Source organism: Thermobia domestica, chromosome 7, assembly GCF_964235325.1.
Source record: "Thermobia domestica chromosome 7, izTheDome1.hap1.1, whole genome shotgun sequence".
NCBI classification, from domain to species: Eukaryota; Metazoa; Arthropoda; class Insecta; order Zygentoma; family Lepismatidae; genus Thermobia; species Thermobia domestica.
The window spans coordinates 82,345,980-82,373,707 of NC_137460.1; the positions used below are offsets into that span (position 1 = coordinate 82,345,980).

Here is a 27,728-nt window from a genome sequence, read left to right on the forward strand (position 1 = left end):
TGAACAACATCGTGCCTGTGTGTTTTCTCGAGGTACTCCAATTTCCACCTACATTCTCATTCCACCAATTATTCCACCATCATACTCTTGCCTTAACCTAAAAGGCATAATCGGGAGCGGTTAAACTGAAATATTTCATTTATTTATTTTTTTAATATTAAGTAATGACTATTCTTTAATGTCAGTTTTGCATCCTTAGAAAAATCTGCGAATTTGTACGACTGAATTTAAAGGTGTTCGATCGAAAGCTGTTCTTATTGAGAAGCCAGTAAAAACATGTAGCACTGGAATCCATTTTGCGAGTTGAGAAACAGTTGTACAAAATCATAAAACATTTTGTTCATCCTTGGTTTACAAGTAGGAATCTCTTCTCACTGCATTCAAGCTAACAATCGTTTCGCTTTCCGTCCCCATTTTATTTGGTAGTGCCCTTTATATCTACAGTCTATTTGTCTATTTTGAAAGCAATTAAACTGTGTGTAAAATATACATTTTCCGAAATGCTGGTAAACAACAACGAATTCAACAGGCCACGTCATTGCAGTTTATCAGTAGTAAAACTTTTGCTGAGTCAATCAAGCATCGAGTAATCAACTCTGTGTACGCTACTGAAGTTAGCACTCAACGGGAAATCAGTGTTTGTTACATTCAATGCACGGAGATCTATGAGTCAGAACTATATGATAATTGCTAACGTCAACACGTCGCAATTATCAGTAATTCACGATTCCAAGAATTTGTGATTTTAAAAAAAGTCAGGAACAAAAGAAATTCATATGGAATAAGTAACTTAAGATCACCTGTACGATCATGTAACTGGTATTTTCTACTCTGATATCCTGATATGGTATCCAATAATAGAGTTGTAATCGGATTCAGATAATCGTAAATTGATGGATATCTGAATAGATGAGTCCAGATTATTAGAAAGGGGAATAAACATTACACCACTAACCCTACATCAAGCGTTTATATTAAAAATGAAAATAAAAAATATCATCATCATCGGTATTCTGCGAATACTAGCAGACACTTGTGTAAGCAGAAGGTCATCAAGGGGATGGCTGTGCAGCACAATTTTCTTCGTTGTATCGCGAGTTGCTTAGCCGCAGCTATGAAAATACTCAAGTCACATGAGACAAAAGAAAGGGTTGATCAAGAAATCCAAATTTTCTGTGTGGACTACCACCAACACGAGGCAACTTTTCCGCAACCGACCAATCGAAATTAAAAAAAAAAAAAAAAAAAAAAATCGGCCCACCCTATTCTACACCTATTACTGCGACCATCCAAGAACAATAGTTTCACTTTCTTGCATATGACAACCAACGTAACGAATTTTGTGTAGAGGAAATTTCAGTTTTTTTTTTTGTTTTTTTTTGGTCAATATTCTAGATGAGACCGAAAATTTCGATACTGGGCTCGATCTCCTCTCCAATCACAAGTGCCGATCTTGATCTTAATCTCGTCTCGACTAATCTTGATCTCTTCTCGACTTAGAAACATCCGTCTCGATTTCAGGGTTGTCTCGAAATTTCGATACAAGTTTGGATCTTGATGCCATCTCTGGTATTGATATGATTTGGTTTCTAAAAATATTTTTCTTTCATATTCAATTATAAACATCTTCCATTTGCTGTAAGTTTTAAACAAGTTTAAAAAATACATAACGTGCGAATCTCATTTGGAGGGGAGAGGAAGTCGTTTGGGAGCCGTGATCCCATCTGCCACGTGGTTACACTCCTGTCCGTACCTCTCAGAACACTTCCAGTTATCCTCTCTACAATCCAGCCCAGTCGTTGCAAACATACATACATATAATATAAAGTTTTTTATACAGCAGAAAAATAGAATGTAGAATCGTCTTAAAGTTAATGTTTATTGACTCAACACAAAAATATGGAATATTGTATATATTGGCTTGTATTAAATGAATATAAATAACATTCCATTTTCGTTTACAACTTTAGCCCTTCTTCTTTGCCTTGTTCACAAAATACTGTCTGGTCTCTGAAGGTTCATCATTGTGCCTAGATACATCGTACCTAGTGACGATTTCAACGTCAGATAAATCATCCACAAATACCGGCATTTTGTGTAATTTTGTTTTTCGTCCTCTTCTTAGGAAGTGCTCCTTGACCTCATTTCCTGATGATTCGTCTTCAGGTGAAATTCTTAAATGTTGTGGGTGACGTCTATGATACTGTAGAGCACGATACTCTGGATTACTTGCTATTACGAGCTCTTCAAGTTCCTTTGCCGAAAGAGGACGATGTGTTGTTAGGTGCCTGAAATTTCGTCTTGTGGCATTTGTCCTGTAGTAGATTATCTTTTCAGTCTCAGGGTCGTAGAAAATTCTTGATTCTACCTTTTTATCATGTTCCTGATGAGCTGATTGCACTTTGTTATTATGCTTCCGAAGAGTTGATAAGAATGTATTTCGTTTCTGAGAACCTGCACTTACAACGTTAGGTCTGTATGCCACTTTAGTTGGTGCATTTCTTTTGTGAACCTTTGCTTGATGAACTTCATATAAAGGTTGGAAACTAATTACGTTGGGACGAATAAATGGGGAATATTTATCTAGGCTTTGTTTTCTATTAACTGATGTTTCATTGGAAAGATCAAGTGATGTAGAGACCAAAATTTCATTTGCATTCCTTTCTTTACGGATAACAGCAGTGTTGACAACGTTGTTGAGACATAGCCATGACTTGACTCCACATGATGTCGGTTTGCTCACTCTTCCCACTTCCTTCCTCACACGGATAGTATTGGCCGTAGTATCACACTGAAATAATAATAATAATAATAATAATAATAATAATAATAATAATAATAATAATAATAATAATAATAATAATAATAATAATAATAATAATTTGTATTTACGTGTTAAAAAGTAGTCTGGAACAATGTACAATCTTGTTCAAAAAATCTCCCCGGCCTGCCTTAATTTAGAAGCCCATATCTGACAATAGTATTTAGGCAATTCTCACACTTTGGTCTAAATGATCATATCAATTGACCAAAGAAAATCCACATTTGTTTAACTTATTTCAGATGTAGGTAAGAGTGAAAGCTTTTTGAAAGAGAGGCCAGGTTTTTTTTTCTAAACAAAGAATGTACCTTTCTAAAATATACAAAAACTCATTGGAATCTCTTTGAACAATATACGATGGAGGATCAGAAACTAAGGTTACAAGGGTGATATTTATGTGTTTTCGTCTATTTTATAGGAATGAGGGGTATGCGGTAATTTTAATATATGGAGTTGGTAATATTGTACAAAGTTTCAGCCAACCGCCACTTAGGGCGCTAGTTGTAGGTGAACACAAATGACGACTCGTTTAGAAAACTGGTTTCGCGAAGCGAAGTCCGCTCAGTGATGCCAATTGAAGGGAAATTTCCCTTGGCGCAGGGAAATTTTGAGTAAATTTTGAAGAAAAGGGAAAAAGAGAAATTGCTTGTAATCTCTCAATATTGCAGGGAAATTTGAACCTCTCTTCAATCATTTATAGATTGAATGTATTTACGTATCTGATTAATCTCATTAAAATTCAGTATAAATTCAACATCCTATTTGTTCCAAACATAATCCGTTGTACATATTTCACATAAATTCTCACAAGTTATCTTGCTTTGCATTCGTTAATATTTATCAACATTACACATCGATCAACATATTCAGTTAAATTCGAAACATTACAACAATGCTTATTTAAGATCTATCAAAATTAATCTTCCCATTGTTGAATTAAATGCAATGCAATAAGATGAAATATTTCTCAATTAAATTATCACTCCAACTATTATAACAGTTTGGTTTTCCCAATCAGAAGATGTTTTTTCCCAACCAGAAAATTGATTGTGAAGAAGATTAATCGATGTAACAGAAAAAAATCTGCGTATAGTGAATGTAAATATGTATACATGGGCGAATACTGGGTCATTAGTGTATGTGTGTTTGTGTAAGTTTACAAATTTCCTGGTGACTGTGCGCACAGAATTATAAATTCTTAAGAATTACGCATCTCTAAACTTTGATTTAGTTTGTATTGTGCTTACGAACATTCCTCGTTTACAGCCAAAGACAGTAGCAGCTAGAGTTTTCTTCGTAACTGTTCGTATTCGTTTCAGTAAATATGGGAGTGCTGTTCTTAAGTAAGTACATACCAAATATATAGGCCTACTTAATATTTTCTTTGTACCTTAGGCTACATTAATATTAAAATCTATCATGATATCTAGGATAAAAATTAAATTTACATAATATTTATTTTATATTCTTTATGATTTATTTAGGTTGTCCGTCCTGAGCGAGGTATTTATAGGGTTTTTCCTCAGCCACACCAGACAAATGCAGAGATTGCACCTTTAACATAGGTCCTAGCCTACACCTTTCCATATCCTTTCCCCTCCTCTATCGCGACGCCTTAGATACCTAAACAACAAGGGCCTAGGACAAATCTGCCAATGACCAAATGCGCCAATCGTGAAAATGGACAAATCTGCCAATTGACAAATCCGCCAATGGACAAATCTGCCAATTACCAAATGCGCCAAACGCGAAAATGACCAAATCCGCCAATTGTGAAAATGGACAAATCTGCCAATTACCAAATCTGCCAATTACCAAATGCGCCAAACGCAAAAATGACCAAATGCGCCAATTGCGAAAATGGACAAATCAGCCAATTGACAAATCTGCCAATTACCAAATCTGCCAACTACCATATCTGCCAATTACCAAATCTGCCAATTACCAAATGCGCCAAACGCGAAAATGACCAAATGCGCCAATCGTGAGAATGGACAAATCTGCCAATTGACAAATCCGCCAATTACCAAATCTGCCAATTACCAAATGCGCCAATTGTGAAAATGGACAAATCTGCCAATTGACAAATCCGCCAATTACCAAATCTGCCAATGGACAAATCTGCCAATGGATAAGTCACCGAACTATCATTTTACTTTAGATGTATTCTTCAATCATCGTCCCACAGTATTACAAAGTAGAAGAGGAAGGAAAGAGCGGAAAAGGGTATTTTAATTTTAATATGTTTTACTTTTATAAATTCGCAATTATGTTTCAAAATGAATGTTTACTGATGTTGGTTTTTGGAGTTTAGTATCCCATTGCTGTACTTAGGTTATATGAGACGTGACGTAACACGTTTGAATTTTAATGCCCTCTCACTGGGAATCGAACCCGAAAAGATTAATGTTTGTTGTAATTATTGGATAGCCAACAAGCCTATTTGGTCTTTCACTTAAGTAGCTATTGCTTCAATTCTGTTCATCCGATTATCTTGGTTCATACGCCATTCACTTCAGAATAAACCAAGCTTGCAAATGGTACTATGCACATGTGTACATGATGTATAAGAAGAAGGAAATTCAAGGTAAAATTGGGAATTTCCCGTCCAAAAGTCCCTTTGTTCAAATGTAGCACCCCCTGGTACGGCCCCAACTAAAGGCACCCAAATATAATATACCTTTAAAACTACTGTAGTTTATAAATAATATATGTGCCAAGTTTCATTGTAATACCTACAATAGTTGTGACGGAAAAATATTTCTCAGTTCTGCTAGACAATACCAAATTTCATATAGAAAGAAAGTGAGATAACTATAAAATCAAATTAGTCCGAACAGTATTATTTATTTGAAATGAAATGAAATCTGAGTTTTACGTCCAACGGTTATGGCGGTAAGGCTAAAGGAGACGGTGATGATGAGTAATGAAAAAATGGTAGAATGAAGAAAGTAGGAGGAAACGGGAGAAACCCGAGGAAACTCACACACACGGTGTTCGTCCACCACAAAGTTCACTTGGCGGGGACTGGGATCGAACCCGGGACCCCAAGCACCAGAGGTGAACGCTCCACCACTGAGCAACCGCGGCCCTATTATTTATTTGAGTATCATGACTTATACGTCATTCTCTTCAGAATAAAACAGGCTTTCAAATGATATCATGATAATATGTGTGTGTGTGTGTGTGTGTTGTACGAGAAAAGGGTAAAATTGGGAATTTTCCGTCCAACAACAATCGGCAAGAGCAGAGTTGCTCCAGTAGCCCTGATATCGTTTCTCCATCATATATATAACTTAATAGAAATGTTTTCCATGTTCATCAATGACTGCTCCGCAATTTTCTGGGAAGAAATCTATGTGGGAGTGGAACATATGTATTTTTAGTGATACATTACACCATATTGCTTGGTAGAAGGTATTAGGTGCAACTCTACTTTCTTATAGTTCTGAGACCGCTCGTTTTCCAAAACATTCGTCACCACTTTTCGGAAAGAATCTCATGCAATCCTCTCTTCATTTTCTAACACTGCATCAAATTCAGGATCATTGAGGAGTTGAATTGAGGAGGCGAATTTGAGTGCCAATAAGGATTCATACCTGATTTTAGTTTCAGCAATTTGTGGAAGTTTACGCAGAATATATTTGAAGAATGTTTTGATGCGTCTATGAATAGCCGCCATTCATTGAGATTATCGTCTATGTTAAGTTTACTCATAAGATCAGTTAGGCCTACATAGTTACAACGTAATATGTCACTTTCCACTGAAACTACTGTTTGGAGATTCTGACCTGTTCAAAACACGAACACTTTTAGATCTTCAGAATAAGCTCCCCACTTCTTGAGTTTGGATGCCAGCAGTTCTGCGCCACTTTTTGAAAACCCCAGGTAATTTAATTCAGGTTGAGTATCATATGGTGAATAGATAATGATATTTTGGTTTTTTGAGGTTAGAATCGTTGGAAGACGATGAATCTGCAGCAGAATTTGACAATGTGGGTCGACATTGTTCACCTTTTGTTCTTCATCGGGTAAAACACTGGAGTAAGGTACGAGAAGTTGTGGAACCTTTAGTTCTTCAGAGTGTAGCTCAGTGATGAACATTTCAAGGAATATTTGAATTGAATAAGTAGCAGTCCACTTTTTTTCTTTTTTTGGATATACCTTTAATTGGAAGAACTATGCAAAAATAGCAGTTTGAAGTATGATCTGTCTGTTCTCTCCATATCATTGGAGCTGCAAATGGCACGCATGGCCTTTTTCCGTGTAGCCAGTCCCGCAAATTTGTAGAACAAGTATTACAACATATATGTGGTGCTCAGTTCTTGTCCACATCTCCCACTTTACAGCCAAAGTACAAGTGACAAGTGATAGGTTTTCTTTATGATAGGAGCGAAATACCACTTTTCGCTTCACTTCGTTAAAAACAATTTGCTCTTCACTGCAAACACATTTACGCGACATGTTTCTGCTTAGTATAGTCATAGAAAGATAAATAATAATAATAATAATAATAATAATAATAATAATAATAATAATAATAATAATAATAATAATAATAATAATAATAATAATAATAATAATAATAATAATAATAATAGCAGCACCCACCCTCCCGCCCAATATACCACTACCACTACTTCCGAGATGGCAAATTGTAACTACAAACTAACGTTACACAACATGTTTTCTCTGTCAAACTCTTCAATACAAATTAAACCGTGAAGTGGTTGATATTTCTTTGTCAGCGATGAAGTGCGAGCAATATGAATAGGCAGAGACTACACAGGAATTTATTTCGGGAGGGGCCCTAAGCTTTTCGGGGGTCCAAATACAATTTGAAGCTAAATTATATTACAATTTGTAAAATATAACCTGAAATTAGACTAAATTTACAAACAAGTCGGGGTGTCAAGACCCACAGGACCCACCCCTGCGTATGTCCCTGAGGGTAGCAATGAAACTAACCGTCAAACAATGGAAGTTTATTGAAATAAGTAGACAACTTCTGTTGCTACGAACCCTTAATTTGCCCAGCAGAGCACATCGGATGATAACGTATTTCTTTGAAACCCGAACCAATCTTCAAAAACGAATTTCATATTCGTTATCAGCACCCTCAAATTAGTGAGAATTGATTAGTTTTATCTCCGAAGCATTTTCAGTGTTGACCAGTGTTTTCAGAGCAAGTTTCTCTTTATGTAGTTAATACGTTTAATGTGGATTAAATATGATCCAAGATTAGTTGATATAAAAGGAAAATTAGTATAATTGAGTTAACTTTTCATCTATTAGTAAATCCACATTAGCAACTAGTGTTTTGTAACTTGTATGCTTAGTGCATAAAATAATTTTTTGATCTTGATAACAGATTCCTAAAGTGAAAAATATTAACTGTTAACAATCGGATTGTACCCTTTGTTGCTTCATTTCTCTTAACACTGACACACATATTTCCAAGGATGATACGCGTAGTCCTAACAGTCTTCCAATGACGAGACATATATCATTCCATTGATAATATTGAGGTAAACAAAATGCCATGTAAAAACCCGTGTAAACTTTTCTAGAACATGTACTAAAACATCCTATTCGTAGATATGAAAATTGATGCTTTGTTACAGCTACTTACTGATATAAAAGTGATACTGAATTATATCGTCATTAACCATGCGCGCTGATCTTAGGGATCGGCCTCCCTGGATGTAGATATCTTTATTCGCATTTGTGACAAGGAACTACACATATTTCAATGCCTCCCCAAAGTTATATAGAAGTCGTCGTCTCTGTCATTAAGATCTTTATTACACCAATTCTAAGACTACATTACTCAGATAATGAAATATAGTCCAGAATGTTGATTGATTTTCTTCCTTTAAAAATAATATATATCAGGCACGTAGCCAAAGAGGGGTCCAGGGGTTCCGGACCCCCCCCCTTCGAGACCAGAAATGAAAAAAAAATTAAGGAAGGATTGAACAAAATAAAATGAGAAAGAGAAGGATCAACGTTAAAAATTATTTAAAAAAACTAAAGGAAGGCTTTGGTTACTCTTTCTTATGAGGAGATTTGTAATATTTGCAATACATGGTGGCGAGCTAAGCGAGATATCCTGGAAGAGTCAGGGAATTTGAAATTTCTAGAAAAGTTACGGAATTCTCAGAATTTCTGCTACTAGTCAGGGAGATTTCAAAATTCCGAAAGCATAGTGTTGTTGTGTAACAGTGTGGACATTTTTTATCATAATTTTTCGTCATCGCATCTTTGCAGTATCAAACATGTTATTTCAAGAAAAATTTTCTACTGCTCCTTTAATCTGTCATTTGGAACCGACAGTAGTTGGCGGAATAATAAAAACAAATTTTTTCTGTGGAATGTTCTGTTAGCATTCGATTCAACAGAGAAAGGAGCACAGATATTGTAATATAGTTTACAAGACATTATTGAGTATGTAGTTTTTATAATAGTGAATATGTACTTTTTATAATAGTTGGGGTCATAATGAAAGGAAAATTGTTATATTTTAATAAACTGAGGAAGAACGTAAATATTGTAAAATCTTCAATACGTTTTTTTATTATTATTATTTTACTCGAGATTTCTTCATAGTTTTTTATTAAAATACTTACCAACATATCCTCATTTTATTGTCCTAACAAAGCACAAGCTCCTGGGCTTTCAGAATTTTTTCAACCCCCCCCCCCCCACCGCCGTTACGAAATCCTGGATAAACGAACCAATATATGTTTCAGTAAAATAGTTTAGAATGATCGAGCTCCTGGTGTGATGACCACAGTATTTCATGTCACGGACCCCCCCCTTAACGAAATCTTGGCTACGTGCCTATATATATATATATATATATATATATATATATATATATATATATATATATATATATATATATATATATATATGTCAAACACATTATATATGTATAAATCAATAAATCACATCGAACCAATTAAAATGAGATGCTCGAGTACACGTTTACATGTTTAGTTTATTTTTTTTAAAAATATGCTGCACTAACAACTGAATCTTTCGTTGCCAATAATCAGTGACAGCTTTCATTCATTGTCCTTTCAGTAGCGAACTAGCAGCTTGCTTGTCTTTTCGTAAGGTGACACACATATACGTTTTCGAACATGCTAGTTGTAATCGTAGGTAATAACAATCAAGTTAATTAAGAAGTCTTGGTAATAAGTATTTTCAAATTGGTTAAAATGAATCCGAACCTGTTTCCGGGACGGTTAATTTGAATAGGGACTTCAAAATATAAGCCGTCACTTTAGAATCTTTTTGAAGAAAATTACAAAAGTGTTTACTTAAAATATTTACTTTATTTATTATTTACAAGACTATAAAAATATTTATTCACATTCTTTCAAATATTCACAACTTTCACAATTACAAATTAGAATTTCTCACTAAGTACAAGGTCGTACAAAAAATAAATACCAAAATTTATAGTTGTAAAACAATTTCTTCTATTATAACTTTCGGTTTTAAATTTCACGACTGTAAATCAGGTCAAGAGGACAACAGTTACTTGTAACATGGGCAAAGTTCCTACAGTCTAAGAACCCAGCAAAGCTGTCTCTCAGTGAACTATAGAAGCTGCTGGATGTATAAACTAACGTCTTATGATAATGTAGCCAACTACGAGTGGTGGTGAAACTAGAATTAGAATCACAATGTTGAAATTCTTTCTTCTTTTCTTTTTTTTTTAAAAAAAGAAAAAAATTAGGATAAGTGCTTCGTAGTTTACCGTATTTAGTACAGCATTACATAAATTGTGTTACATCAACTGGAATTTTTCATGTTACAGAAATAAAAGTATACTGTCACTCATGTGTGCTCGTAGGAGGGGCAGGGGGTCGCTCCCCTAGTTAACGAAAACGTATTAAATTTCTTAATACAACTAAAAAATATCCAATGGAATAGGGTATATAGTAACCAGGGAGATGAGTTCCCTAGAAAATTTTCATCGGGCGCCCATGCTGTCATTATTTTTTCTGGATAAATGAATTGTTAGATTTGAAAAATATTTCTGTAAATATTTTTATCTTTAATTTTGTTCTGAGTACCTATAATCTGATCTGGTGTCTTGTTAGTACATTTGAGCGTTTAATAAACATGCAAAAGTTCGATACTCTGGAAGTTTGGTAACTTTTTTTTTGAGCATTGATGCCACTGTTACATAATTATGCAAACAGGTATTTATCAATTTGGGATAGCGGATACTGGATACTGTAGGCAATGCTGTGAGAAGTCATATGGTTTTACACTTGTTTAGTCATGGTTCTGGCCATTCTAAGCTATGTTGTCGGGTGCCTGCTTGGTTATCTGAAACCGTAATAATGCGACTAATCGAATGAATCGCTGATTAGAATATTTGAGGTCTATTAGTCTACTAATACTCATAGCGAAAATACATGCGATAAAGCTAGTCTTAACACTGCAACAGAATATCGATTTATGAATATCTTAAAAGGACATGGATGTTTGTTCCAACTACATTTTCAAAGCGTGCGAAAACTCAGCTATAAAATTCAAGAAGTAGTTTTTTTTGTATGTAATATCGAATCCTCTTCTTGTGTTTTGTTCAATACATGACAAAATTGGTAATTTTGCAAAGAAAAAGCAATGAATGTTCAAGATGATATCAGAACAAGGGTTCGATATTACAAACTAAGAATTAATTTCAATTTTATTCTTATGGATATTATGCACGTCGTAGGTGCAACGCTTCTTTCATTCACTTTTGTGTTTTCTTTAGTTAAGTAGTCTTTAACACCAGTGGACCAGCGTGCACTCTAGTTGCATCCATCAAGGAAAAATTATTGCTAGCTAGTGTGTGTACTGATACAGTTTCCAGCAATTCGATAAAACTTGGGTCAATATATATTGCCCAGCAAGAATTCCTACTGGATCTAGCAAGAGGGCACGCTGGACCGGCAAGGACCTCCAGATAAGGAATCGGTGTGATAATTACCGTAAATCTTGTACGGTAATAACACACCTGTGCTTTTTTTTAAAAAAAACGATCCCTAAATTTTACGGTAAGTTACCGTAAAATATACGGTACCAAATTTTTTTCTAAACACGGTCAATATTATTTTGCTTCTAAATATACGGTCTGCCGTTTTTATGAAAAAACGGTGGTCCGTAAAATTTAGGGTAATCGGATGGCAGCGAGAGTTGACGGTATTCGGTCAGTAAATTTAAGGCTAAATTTTTTACAGTGTATATGAAAAATAACTAAATATTCTAAACTTTCTAAATATAGTACTCAAAAAAGATTTCAAGATACGTGTTTGTAAACAAGTCATGATTATACTAACTACTGCTTACTTATTAACGATGTTATTATTGCTATAATAATTACATTTCTTCTTACTTTCCTTATCCATTTTCTGTTAAAGATTATAGCTTCTTATTGAAGACTTTTTATTAATAACTGATTACCAGCTGCATTCTCCTATTATAATAAGGAATACATATATTGGTTTATTTCGAAAATATAAAAAAGAAGCTGACATCCGCTTAATGAATTAGGTCAGCCATAGACAAGGCTGCTCCTAGATTTTATGGTCTTTTACACAAATTCTATGAGAGGTCTAACCAAACTTGTGAAATCTCCATCCCCGTAAAGGTCGTCAGCACAGTTGTAACATTGCTTTCGTTGAAATAGTAAAGTAACAATATTTATATGGTTCAAGTCCTTTTTTATTATTTCTTCCACTACTTTTAAAGGGCCTATGACACATCCATAATGTATCTGGGTCACAACAACCGATTTTGATGAATCTTGGTAGACTAATAGAACACTTTGCAAAACTACTGTAACTAGCAGGAATTTGTCGAAAAAACTGTAGTTTCTGAGATACAGTCGATTCATTAAAGACCAAATTTGTCGTGATATTTCGAGAACGAATCCACAGAAAACAAGAAAACTTTGCAAGCCATAGTAGATACACGATAGCTTTAAAAAAAATAAAACGAATTGTTTGCACCTGCGCAAAACTGCGCATAATGCGAAAATAATTGTGCGCATTCGCATATCTCGAAAACGTGAAGACTGCGATATTTTTTCTCTTGCTTAGTTTGAACTACACGACAAGTATAACATAATGCAAGAAAAAAACTAGACTCAAAGGTGAGCGTTTTCAACCAATTCAGGTGAGAAGATGTTAGGGTGGTCTGGCCCCGGACACCCGTGTCTACTTACGCACTTTGTCTGGTTTCTCAGTCATACATTTCCATTAAACCTGTGTAGAAGTCATATAGTTAACATTAATAGTCGCCATATTCGGGTGTAGTGATATCAAGTACTGTAAGTCTTCAATGTTACACAACAGTAACACAGTATTAAGAGAGCGTAAGGAAACACTATCAGGTCTATAGACGCAGTCTATTCGAACACATCAGTGTGATGCAGGCATCTATGCTTCAAAGAAAAGTGTCAAAATCATAGGTCATAGGGTTTACTTATATATAGTTAGTGTGGCCATGAGATGAAACCTTTGGTGTTGTCTCATCTCGTCGCGTGAAACAGTCTCGTCGCAAACATGAGATACTGGTGTCGTCTCGTAGAACATTACGAGACAAAACTCATGATAAAATTGAAGGAAAAACCGAATATATGCTAGTCGTGACCCGAACACGCCTGTGTAACTACCGTCGCGGATCTCTTACGTCAGCCTTTGCTTTATACAACTGGGTAGTATTGCTAAGAGACGAGGCGGGATATTGGGGCTGTCGCATTTTGTCTCCTTACAACACTGTCGCGTGTCTCGTCTTGCAAATAATAGACAGATTTTGTCTCGAAGTGTTTGCTCGTTGTTGAGACGAGACGAGACATGAAAAAGGTTTCGTTTCGTGGCAACACTAACTATATATAGGTAACCCTATGGGCTATGATTTTGGCATGTTTCTTTGATGCATAGATGCCTGCATCACACTGATGTGTTCCAATAGACCGCGATCATAGGCCTGAAAGTGTATCCTTACGCTCTGCTTAGGTGCAGACAATTCGTTTTAATCTCGTTTCAAAGGTATCATGTATCTACTATGGCTTGCAAAGTATGCTTGTTCCCGGTGGAACCGTTCCCGAGATATCACGACAAATGTCATTTTTAATGAGTCGACTGGCTCTGAATCGAATCTCAGAAACTACAGCTTTTTCGACAAATTCCTGCTAGTTACATTAGTTATGCAAAGTGTCCTATTAATCTACGAAGTTTCGTCAAAATCGAGGGTTGTGGTGCAGACACCTTACGGATGTGTCATAAGCCCTTTAAAAGTAGTGGAAGAAATAATAAAAAAGGACTTGAACCATATAAATATTGTTACTTTACTATTTCAACGAAAACAATGTTACAACTGTGCTGACGACCTTTACGGGGATGGAGATTTCACAAGTTTGGTTGGACCTCTGATAGAATTTGTGTAAAAGACCATAAAATCTACGAGCAGCCCTGTCTATGACTGACCTAATTCATTAAGCGGATGTCAGCTTCTTTTTTATATTTTCGAAATAAACCAATATATGTATTCCTTATTATAATAGAAGAATGCAGCTGGTAATCAGTTAATAATAAAAAGTCTTCAATAAGAAGCTATAATCTTTAACAGAAAATGGATAAGGAAAGTAAGAAGAAATGTAATTATTATAGCAATAATAACATCGTTAATAAGTAAGCAGTAGTTAGTATAATCATGACTTGTTTACAAACACGTATCTTGAAATCATTTTTGAGTACTATATTTAGAAAGTTTAGAATATTTAGTTATTTTTCATATACACTGTAAAAAATTTAGCCTTAAATTTACTGACCGAATACCGTCAACTCTCGCTGCCATCCGATTACCCTAAATTTTACGGACCACCGTTTTTTCATAAAAACGGCAGACCGTATATTTAGAAGCAAAATAATATTGACCGTGTTTAGAAACAAATTTGGTACCGTATATTTTAGGGATCGTTTTTTTTTTTTAAAAAAAGCACAGGTGTGTTATTACCGTACAAGATTTACGGTAATTATCACACTGATTCCCTATCTAGAGGTCCTTGCCGGTCCAGCGTGCCCTCTTGCTAGATCCAGTAGGAATTCTTGCTGGGCAATATATATTGACCCAAGTTTTATCGAATTGCTGGAAACTGTATCAGTACACACACTAGCTAGCAATAATTTTTCCTGGATGGATGCAACTAGAGTGCACGCTGGTCCACTGGTGTTAAAGACTACTTAACTAAAGAAAACACAAAAGTGAATGAAAGAAGCGTTGCACCTACGACGTGCATAATATCCATAAGAATAAAATTGAAATTAATTCTTAGTTTGCAATATCGAACCCTTGTTCTGATATCATCTTGAACATACATTGCTTTTTCTTTTCAAAATTACCAATTTTGTCATGTATTGAACAAAATACCAGAAGAGGATTCGATATTACATACAAAAAAAAAAACTACTTCTTGAATTTTATAGCTGAGTTTTCGCACGCTTTGAAAATGTAGTTGGAACAAACATCCATGTCCTTTTAAGATATTCATAAATCGATATTCTGTTGCAGTGTTAGGACTTGCTTTATCGCATGTATTTTCGCTATGAGTATTAGTAGACTAATAGACCTCAAATATTCTAATCAGCGATTCATTCGATTAGTCGCATTATTACGGTTTCAGATAACCAAGCAGGCACCCGACAACATAGCTTAGAATGGCCAGAACCATGACTAAACAAGTGTAAAACCATATGACTTCTCACAGCATTGCCTACAGTATCCAGTATCCGCTATCCCAAATTAATAAATACCTGTTTGCATAATTATGTAACAGTGGCATCAATGCTCAAAAAAAAGTCACCAAACTTCCAGAGTATCGAACTTTTGCATGTTTATTAAACGCTAAAATGTACTAACAAGACACCAGATCAGATTATAGTTTAGAAACAAAAACAAATATAACACCACTTCCAGAAGGCAATACACAGTTGACTATTATTTAACTATCGATGGGAAAATGATACAAGTTTGCAAGCAGTTTTTTTCTTTGTACTCTTGACGTTAGTGATAAAGTGTGTCGTTTCGTTTTGCAGAAAGGGCTTTCTTCGGGAAGTACAGGTCACGAGCTTCGAGGGAAACACAAACCGAAACACAGTTTAACATCAGCAGTCAAAAATATTGTAAAAGAGCATGTGCTATCGATGTCCCGAGTTGACTCTCATTATTGTCGATCTTCAACCTGCTATTATTATGTTGAGGCAGGACTGTCGTATGTGAAGCTTTACAACCTTTATAAGGAATACTGCAAGGAGAAGAAAGTCCCACCTGGAAATGTGATGGGGCTTACTTCATACTGGAAAATTCTGAAAGAAATGAATATCAAGATACACAAGCCGAAGAAAGATCAATATAAAACTTGTCAGTTTTAAAAATTTGTCTTCTGAGGAAAAAGAAAGAGAGAAATTTGTTTATTAATAACATTTGAAAAGAAAAGAAGCAAGGTAAGAAGAGCAAAAAGACAAAGAAAAAGCAACAAAGGACGATACTCATATAGCTATCTGTTTTGATCTCAAACAAGTCTTGACAACGCCTTCACGTAAAACGGGTGTTATGTATTATGTTCGTAAACTTAATGTTTACAACCTCACCATCTAAAATCTAGCCACGCGCGAAGGGCTTTGTTACATATGGGATGAAACAAGGGGTAAGAGAGGCCCTGATGAAATTGCCTCCTGCATTCTACTCTACTTGCGAAATTTACCTCCTGGAGTAAACAAGTGACGATGTATTCAGACTGTTGTAGTGGACAGAATTTGAACAAGGAAAATGCAGCAATGTGTATGTATGCAGCCATAATACAAGTGTAACCTGTATTGACCACACGTTTCTTGAACCAGAACGCACTCATATGGAAGTTGATTCCATGCATAGAGTCATAGAACGCGCAAAGAAGAACATAGATAATTATACACCTTCTGATTGGTGTATAGTTGCTAAGATGGCAAGACGAAAGCTGTAGCCATTCACGGAACATTCGATGACAACAGAATATTTCTATAATTTTGATGCAGCAAAAAGCTATTATAAGTTAGCTACATTCGAAGATCGGAACGGTGTTACTTTTCCATGGCAAAAGTTAAGATGGCTGAGATTCACAAAATACGAAAATAAGATTCTCTTCAAGGAAAGGATGACAGAGCCTTTCAGAGAATCCTCACACTCAAGATCCTTCCGAACACCTAGAAAGAAATACAATCCTTTTCATCTGTACTCAGGACTGCTACCAATTTCCAAGGAAATGAAGAATGATTTAATGAAACTCTGTAACACTAAAGTAATCCTGTAAGAGTATCACAGCTTTTCCATAAATCCTGTTACATTCGATTACGCCAAGGACTACTTAGAGATTTCCTACTCGGGCACTCAGTAAAAGTACTTGTGCATAATCTGAAATAGCTAATGAAGATTGGAATTAATCTTGTTATGGGTAAAAATTAATCAGCACTATTGAATCTCACTATTGCATCTCTATGTATGAAAAAAAGTATTGAATATTCTCTTTCGTTATCTTGGTTGTGTAAACAGAACGTGGTAAAGTCCAATCTAGAAAAATTACTATTCCTCTGATAGAAAAAAGTACTGACGGAAAGGACTACTGTTATAATTGTGTTTTTAATTCATTGTGTATACTGTATCTTTGTGTATACTGTTTTATTATTGCGTAAGTAAACAGCAGCGGTATGTAGAAATTCATTAAAGTACTTTGTTGGAAATAAATTGTTTATGACATAAGGGCGTATGTACGACACTAACATGTAGAAATTCAATAAAAATGTTATGTATGAAAATGCACATGATAAAAGGCATGATAAATAAACTTTGACCTCAAATATCAAAATGACAAAAAGATTTGTGTTTGCTTCTAATCTGAGAGAGTACCGAGAGATTCAAATCAAGCAAAATCTTTTTTCTTTTCTCCTGTAAAAAATTAAAAATGCAAATTACGCCCCTCTGCCATGCGGGCGACGAACATTACTCACATATTTATCTTCATACTCTCTTGTATTTCTTTCATTATAATATATTCATGGGCATGTTGAGTTTCGTCCTTTGGAACAAATGCTATAACTTCAATAAAAGTATCACAAGTTGCCTACTTATAATAAAGTATATATATTTTCTTATTATTCGGGTAAGTGTTATTCTCTTACAATTTTCACTTTATGGTTTTCAATGAATAGGTTAGGTTCTCTAAAATAACGATTCGTATGACATGTTCCTTTTTCTGTACTTATAAATTTATTTATAACTATAAACTTATTTACACAAAACTTAACATTTCGACTCATATTTCTTTGACTTGCATAACTACTGTAGTTATATATTTTTCATTAGTCATTTCGATAACCTGAGAATAGATATAAACTATAAATTTATAAAGTAAGTAGTCGTAACTTCGAAATCAACATGTATTCTTCTTCCATTTCTCATTCAGTCACCTTGTTTTAGATATATAATGTACTTTTTTTTACAATTGCAAACATAATATAGAGTCACAATTACACAATTTAATGGCATGTATAAATATTATAGTGTCTTACGTATGTTCGTTAAAATGTCATACATTAAAGCTTATACATACCACGTTCTTGATAAAGTTATTACAACCTATTGCATGCCAATAGAGGCATCTTAGGAAGAAGGGCAATGCATTATACGACATTACATTAGTAGAATCGCTTTTGGTGTTCTTTCAGGTACCTCATTGCAACCACAACATTGGCCTACACCACGGGATGTAGAAAGAGTAGAAACAACATTTTGATTTTCTTTCCAGTGATTATGTAACAAATTTAAGAAAAAAGACGATAATAGTGAAATGAAGAAAGTGAGAGGAGCCGGAAATAACTAGAGAAAACTACACGATGTTTGTCCAGAAGGCTCACTTGCTGGAAGCTTGGATCATAGCAGGGTCTTCCCCCCTCCAAAAAAAAAACATTAGATAACTTTGTTTAAGTCTGATAAAGATACTGTTATAGTATTAAAACTTCACATCTTATACAGTGTTTTTACTAAAAAGTGTTGTACCTTGTTACGACTTTTGAGTTAAATATAAAATATGTTTACAAGGTCTACAGGTGGTTTATTTAACGTTAGAAATATTTTTTGAACATATCGTTGTGCATGTTAAGGAGATCTTACAAAGAATTTTCACCTATACAAAATTAAACATCACTTTCATTACTGCTTACAGTAACTGTATACACATACGTAAATTTCAACTTAACCGGTGGTTTTCATTTGATAATCAGACAAAAGTGTCTACGATAAGCGCATAATATAATTACACATGAGACTGGATTTGAGACAGGTCTAGTTACTAGGATATATCTGCCACACAGGAAGTCCTGGGTTCGATTCCCAGTGGGAGAGATTTTAAGTTTAAGCGCATTGCGGTGGTTCGGATCCCATCTCAAACTCTAGGTCCAAGTTATATATAGCTTCGGTGCTGGAAAGAAACGCTAAACACTAATAATTAACTAATTAGATGGGTGCTTCTAGGATCAAACATTTATAGAGGATTTTTGATAGGCGTTCAGCACCCGTAGAATTTTTCGCTGGAATTTATTCCGAAATTTATCACTCTGATGCCGATCGATGCACCAATTAATATCCCTATTTAATTGCACGAATCACTCTTAGAACGGTAGTTACAATCAATCCAACCCACTTTCCCTCTACTGTTTTTATCAGGCGCATACACAGCAATTTCTTTCTAGAGGGGGGTCCAATTTCAATTTGAGAATAAAGAATTTTAAAATTTGTAAAATCGCTCCTAAAATTAGACTAAATTCACAGAAAAGCAGCTTTGGGGGGGGGGGAGCTGAGTCCGGACCACCAGAACCTATCGCCTGTGTATGTCGCTGGTTTGTATTTTATTGGTTAAACTAGCTGAAATGCCCGTTCTTCGAACGGGGAGATCAGGTTTATTAAAATATTTGAACTCCCAACTACCCTAACAATATACATTTCAATAATTGATTACACGGTTCATCCCGACTATACATGTCATCCCCCATGTGACCCCGAAGGGTTGACTGGGGTTCATTAGCCACATTTGGACAGAAACGCCATCGGGTTTGGGACCATTCATCTCCACAACCCCGAAAACCATGGATTCCAAACAAATATCGCTCATTTTCGATTATTTGTACTTCATTCCCCCTGTGACCCCCTAGAGATGGTAGGGGTATCTGATCTCCACTGAAACTGAAACGCTATCTGGATTGTCACCATTTATCGCCGTGACCCCGAAAACTGAGAAATCGATACTAATACCTATCATTTTCGATTATTTGTATATGTCATCTCCTTGTGACCCTCTTGGGGATGGTAGGTATATCTCACCCCTACAACATTTTGTGTTGGTTATAAATAATATGTGTACCAAATTTCGTTAAAATTGCTCCGGGCGTTCCAGAGTTATGCTAGACAATATATATATAGATACATTCAAACACACCTACATACATTATTTTTTTTACATATCATCCTCCTGCGACGCTCCTAGGGATGAAAGGGGTATATTTCGCCCATAGTGTTTGTTTCCTCATTGCAAGTAATACGTGTACCAAGTTTGGTTGAAATTGCTCCAGGAATTGGAGAGTTATGCTTGAACATACATACATACATACATCCTTTTTATATGTATAGATAATGCCTTAACAAGTTTGAAGTTTTTAATCTACGTACAGTACAACCTCGTTTATCCGGCCCTCGTTCACCCGGATCTCCGGATAATCCAAACCGGATTTGTGCAAACTTTTTAAAATTTAATGTTCACATAGATAATAATTTTTAACTATGATAGCAAGAACGTAATCATAAGTACGACAAACATTTTCTTTTTGTTTTGATTAAATGTACAGTCCGTGTATAGATTTCACAGTAAATTATGGTAATAATGTACATAAAATGATTCTTATCGAGTTTTAGAAAGCTTTACTCACAAGACGTTGAAGTGAATTGACTCAGGATTTGTTTTGCTTATTATCCATATTATCAGGATTATTCGGATTTTCGATTTTCCAGATTGCCTTTGGTCCCAGATAGTCTGGATAAACGTGGATGTACTGTATATAAAAAATACGTATGTATGAACGGATTTAGACCCTATGTGTATGTGTGTATATGTTCTAGCATAATTCTGGAATGCCTTGAGCAATTTCAACCAAACTTGGTACAAGTATTACTTACAGTGAGGAAACAAACACTATGGACGAAAGATACCCCTTTCATCCTTAGGAGGGTCACAAGAGGATGATATGTAAAAAATAATGTATGTAGGTGTGTCTGTATGTATCTATATATTGTGTAGCATAACTCTGGAACGCCCGGAGCAATTTTAACGAAACTTTGTACACATATTACTTATAATCAGGAAAAAATGTTGTAGGGATGAGATACATCTATCATCCCCAAGAGGGTCACAGGGGGATCACATATACAAATAATCGAAAATGACTGGTATTAGTGTCAAATTCTTATGTTAGTGTTCGGGGTCACGGAGATGAATGGTGACTCTCAATGCCATTACCGTAAAATATTGCCTCCACTGGTATGGGAAGTGAGGGGGGAGTTAAAAATAAAAAGTCACGGTGAGTATGACATGAACAAAGAATAGATTCAGTCGAAATAAACCGGGTAATCAATCTTTGAAATGAGCATTATATGGGGAGTTGGGGGATTCAAATATTTTGCACAAACTTCGTCATACTGTGCGAAGAACTAGCATTTTAGCTAATATATATAGTGAAACTTGTATAAAACAGAAGGCGGTGGGTCCGAATTTTACTCGAAGGAATAACAGCGATAAGGACTGTGAGGAGTTTCCGTTATAGACAGATTTCCGTTTTATTCAAGTTCCGGTTTCTACAAGTTTCACTGGATATATAATCATAGTCAACCATTGTCAATACAGTGCTGGGTGAAGGTCTTTCCAACTCTTTTCCGCAACAACCTATCTTCCATTTCCACTTAGGGGGCGCGGTGGCTCAGTGGTAGAGCGTTCACCTCCGGTGCTTGGGGTCCCTGGTTCGATCCCAGCTCGCGCCGTGTGGACTTTGTGGTGGACAAACACCGTGCTCGTGGGTTTTCTCGAGGTTCTCCCGTTTCCTCCCACTTTCTCCATTCCACCATTTCACTCATTTCTCATTATCACCGTCTCCTTTAGCCTAACCGGCATAACCGTGGGACATAAAACTTAAAGATTTCATTTCCATTTCCACTTCCATTTCCTCTTCTGAATGGCTTGTAGTAGGTGCATACACTTGAATCACTTGTAGTGTATATCTCTGGGAGATTTGACTTCAAGCCTTGCTACTCGACTAGATATACTATCTACCTCAAGGACCTTGTTTTTCAATTTTTCGTTGATAAGAAATCCCACTCCGACAGTCTTGCCACATTCTGATCCTCTGTAGTTGAATAAGTGTCCTTTCTTCAATTCGATTAATTCTTCTCCTTTTCTTCTTACTTCCCTCAATCCGACGGTGTCCCAGTTGACTTTCTGTAACTCTTCTTCCAGCTCCTGGAATCTTGCTTCTGAAGCCAGGGATTTTGCATTGTATGTAGCCATGGTCAGTTTTAAATAGCAACCTAGTCCGTAACTCCGGGGATTCTTAGCACCCTCTGCCTGCATGTGATTCTGAACGTTGCCTTGCCCAGACACAGTTCGGCTTCCGGAGAATAAAGGTCTTCTTGGCTTATTGTGTCCTATCATGATTGTTTAGACAAGTTGAAGGTATTTGGCAAAAATCACCGTGCCTAGCAGGCATGTTGGTGATAGCCCTCAATGTTCGCCTTCCTATCATTAGGGAAGCCTGTTAGTTTCACCGTGGACAGGAAGTTACCAGTCTGCACCACTAGGAGGTACGGATAGGGCATAAGTGGCTAGCCCAGCCGGTTCCATACGTTGTCGACTAATTCTCAGCGTGCGGGTCTCCTTCTGGTTTACTACTATTTAAATACTAGACACCATTTTGCATATATATATACCGGGTGATTCAATAAGAATGTACAGCGGGGGACACTTCTAAATGGTACACCTTAGCCGTAAATCTCCATATGGCTGTACCATTTAGAAGTGTCCCCCGCTGTACCAGGCCTATATCGCAGCTAATATTGCACGTATAGCCTTCAAACAAAAAATTGCATCACCAAATCGTATGTGTAGAATGCAATAAAAATAGTAGCGTGACCAGTGGCTTCTCGTGAATACCTCCAACGGGGAGCAACTTCGAAATTTGCAATGCAAAGTGGTATAACTGTTGAAATAGTTCAAAAGGACATTAAATGCCATGCAACTTTTAGAGAACAAACTTTGTTATATCCCTTCCCATTTAACCGCTAGAGGCGTTGTTGCAGACTTGTATCTGAGTACCCGTAGCAGGCCTTTATCTCAGCTAATAATGCACATAGAGCAGTCAAACAAAAAAATGAACTACTAAATCGTATGTGTAGAATGCAATAAAAATAGTAGCGACACCAGTGGGGTATCGTGAATATCTCCAACGGGGGTCATCTGCAAAATTTGACATGGAAACAGGGGTTGGTTGTGCCTCCATTGAAACAATCGCATAATGGGAGAAACGTCGAGAGGAAAGATCCTCGCACCATCTGACTTTCACCTAGTAATGCGATCGTGTTGCTGCCAACGAGGAAGAAATATGCCAAGGTGTTTCCTCTGAACTTAGGTAATTTCGTCACCGGAAATTTTGACATAGTAATTTCGTCACCTGTAATTTTGTCACCAAAATATTAGAATGTAGGAAATTTTGTCATGGTCATTTTTTCACCTTTGTTGAACTAAGTAGAGACAAAGTAAACGACCAAAACAGCTAATCTTATCTTAATCAAACTTGGAAAACAATTCAGTTGGTGTTCGACTCTGGAAAATCAAAGTTTCGGATACTTGACGCAAGAACAAACAATAATAAAAGAACATACTGTCAGCTTCAGAAAATGTTAAAAGCATAGGCAAATTGTGTAGTTAATGGATTTATATATCACTATTTACAAATATTAAGTTTTCAAAATTTCAGAACAGAAAATAGAAAAAAATATAACTTGTTATAATGCAATAAGTGTTTTGCAGGTTGATTTTCTACTATTCATAACATGATAGGAAACAACAAGCAATTTTTTTTTCAAACATTTAGTTCCAGTGTTATACGTTATACACAAAGACTGGAGCCGTTTCTGCAAAATCTGAAACACTCTTTTAGTTTCTTTTTTGGTGGTTGACCCACAGCATCTTGATGTAGCTCAGTTGAAACCGTTTCTTCAACTTGTTGAATTAAGTACTATCAAAATAGTCCAGAAGTTCCAGCTCTTCCTCCGAAGCCTCTTGTATTCCTGATGCACATCTGTTGCGGGAAGAAATGTCAATCCGTTCATTTTCTCCCATAATAGTCATTGCTCTTGCACCGTTCTGTGAATCCAATCTCTTGAACCTTTCTCCACGATGAGTGAGTCAGGTGAAAAAAAAGCAATGCTGTACACGAGTTGATAATATTTCTGTGATAGAATTACTGGAAACTTTTATCTCAAATACGGGTCTAGGATGTTTCGGTGTAGGACATTTTGCTGTAGGGTGTTTCGGTGTAGGATGTTTCGGTGCTGGACGTTTCGGTGTAAGGACGTTTCGGTGTAAGGACGCTTGGCTGTAAAGGACGTTTCGGTGTATAGCCTAATATTTGATTGCATTAATCATATGCTTGTATTGAACAGTCATGAAGTGTCATAGTGTAGTCACTCTGCAATAGCGTAAACTGATTAATATTGTAATTGAGTCTCATTGTTATTGCTCAGTCTCTTCGTAACATCAGCGTATTTTTTTTCTTTTTTCTGACTTCATGTCCGCCAATTAACTTGTGTGTTCCATTTGAACAGCACTAACAAGGAGACTTACGGAAGTGTAATTTACTGATTTGAATGAAACTTTGCAAACTTGTAGAATATCAAAAAATAATCGTCACGTATATATTTTTTTTATTTTGGCAATGGTGCGGATTTAAGGGTAGAAACCACCCTTTTAGAGGTGGCTTCCAAGCATAAACAGAAAATAATCATTAAAATAGAAGATTAAATGATACAGCCAGCTTACTGCCAAGGGGGTTTTAGGACAGGTGATTCAGAACCTGACGTTAAAATTACATAATTCAAATTGGCGGATCCAATATGATGATTACTATTACAAATAGTCTTCTGGTTTGAAATGTTCTGCAGTTAGCCAAGAACAATTATAATTGGCAGGGACTACTGAGAGAAGGTGCACACTGACGCGAAACCCCTTTCTGTACTTATTTTAGCAGGACGTTTGATTAAATCTATAGCCCAAAAAGTTAGAAGCCAGTACCAATGCATTTGTCGCGAAGAAGAAGCAACACATGTTATTGGAAAAGAAAATATTTATAACTCTGATCAATATGGTTTCATTTTTAAATGTAGACGGGACGTACTCTACTGTTTACAGAGACACAAACAGTGGAAAGTGTGGCGCAGTCAGTAAATTCTATGACTCATAGCTACATCATACAGCCTATAATTTCTGTAAATAGTGTTTTGTTATCACCACTGTTAATTCTTTTGTAGGAAAACAATGGAACATTTGGTCTTGTAGTCCAACACAACCTCTTTAAATTTGTAAGCATCCTCGTAAAAACATCAAATCCGGAAAAATTAACATCAAGTCTTGTGAGATCATGGTTCCAAGAGATTTTTCTTCAAGCGTCTAATCCAAAGTCCATTTTGTTATTAGCTTCGTGGAGTGGTCACATTTCATCAACTTTGAACCTATTTTAAGAACAAAAGAGTAACTCATAATATAAACCATTTCTGCGGGAACAACTGGTAGGATTCAGGCTCTTTTTGTGCTCTTTAGGCCATTAAAAAATTTTCTTGAGACACTTATCTGACACTGTCCTTCTCTACAACTATAACATCAATTTACATCTCCGTAATAATATAATTAAGATCCCAACACTGATTCATAATCAGCTTTCTTCTCCTAGATTTGCTAATCTTATTCGGTATGCATGATATAAAAGCGGTTATTTTGAAGAAAAACCTCCTGTGTTTGAAAATTTCCTTTCAAAGATTGTGCAGCATTTTGCGATTTGTGCACAGTTATTGCCGTAATAAGGTGTGTGTGGTGTACACAATGTTTATACAGCACACACTTTTTTTTACTATATATCATTACCGTAAAACGTTTTCCCAATCAATTCATAATTATAACATTTGAGGATATAAGAAGTTCTGACATAGAGTGAAGCGAGGGGACCCACTATAAATAAGTAACCCCTGCCAATTACAGCAGCATTTAATTTTTTTATTTATTAATTTATATTTTCTACTTCATGAATTTATTTCTCCGTAACGAATAATTTTCATTTTGAAGAGTGGACATTTCGATGTAAACATTGGAACTTTTACACCGAACCAGCCTCACACCTAAACGTCCTTACACCGAGACATCCGTGCACCAAAACGTCCTACACCGAAACGCCCTGTACCAAAACGTCCATCAAAACATCCTACACCGAAACAGCCGTATCCCCTCAAATACGATATCTGAAATATGTAACTCTTTATTTAATAATAATAATAATAATAATAATAATAATAATAATAATAATAATAATAATAATAATAATAATTATTATTATTATTATTATTATTATTATTATTATTATTATTATTATTATTATTATTATTATTATTATTATTATTATTATTATTATTATATTTCGATTTGCTTCAGTTGAAGATTAAAGAAAGCAACTTCAAAAACTTTTCCGATTCATTCATTGTACTTGTATTATATTCTAAAAGACACTGGTGATGATATTATCGTGACAAAATTTTCGGTGACGAAATTACCTATATGGTAATATTTTGGTGACAAAATTACCAGTGACGAAATTACCGTGACGAACTTTTCGGTGACGAACTTTCCGGTGACAAAATTACCGCCGCCCGTTTCCTCTCGACGTTTCTCCCATTGTGACCAGAGAAAAACAAAAAGAGAGAAGGAAGCGAAACCTTGCATGAAGGAACTGTAGGAAAGGGGACACCTAGCCGCGTATTGGTTAATATCACCGGATGTAAAATGTTGCCAACTCAACACAAAGTTGTATTTTTTGAATTGCACTACGTTAAGTTATTACAAATTTTAAGTCTATATACAAATCGAAAACAAACAATACCACTTTTATTGTTCAGTGTTGCAAACTAATTATGCTATAATATCACAAAAATCCAGAAACATCCCAATTTTGGAGGTCTCTATAACAGTGATGACGCAAGTGAGACGGATGGTGCATCGCACATCGAAAGCACCTTAGTGTCGAATACTATGGTCAGCATATGATTTATTTGTATCAAACAGAAGAAAAAATCTACAAGGAATTCAAAACTTGACTTCTTGCAAAGGGCTTTATTTCGAAAAAGAGCTGAGATATGTATCACATCTAATTACGTAGATTATTTTCAAGAGATGTAATGATCATAATGCCGTTTACAGCAATTTGATATTTTACACCGTTTAGGAGATATAATAATGAATGTTAAAGTTGGCAATACTACTAAAAGTCGTGAAATTAGGAGAATATGTGGTAATCACAACTACCAAAAACTGTTGGTCAAGTATCAAAGGTGCGAAAACAAGCAACGATCGCTTTATAAATTTCTTACAACTGCGTCATTAAAAGTATTAGTTTTAAAAAGTATTGCCAACTGTAACATGTATATATGATGTCTAGTGATGGGTAAATTCCCGGGAAGATATTTTTCCGGAATATTCCCGGGAAGATTCCCCAAAATGGGAATT

At 35.6% G+C, this 27,728-nt stretch overlaps 1 protein-coding gene across 1 annotated transcript in view; it reads right to left on the reverse strand.

Moving 5' to 3' along the window:
• Nucleotides 1-1,918: 1,918 nt before the first annotated feature.
• The window catches only part of LOC145688899 (uncharacterized), a 37,045-nt gene continuing 11,235 nt past the window's right edge, over nt 1,919-27,728 (reverse strand). Inside the window, exon 2 of the mRNA XM_081763067.1 lies at nt 1,919-2,791. Within this exon, the coding sequence (XP_081619193.1) occupies nt 1,967-2,791 (825 nt within the window). The 3' untranslated portion in view covers nt 1,919-1,966. The remainder of the gene's footprint in view (nt 2,792-27,728) is intronic.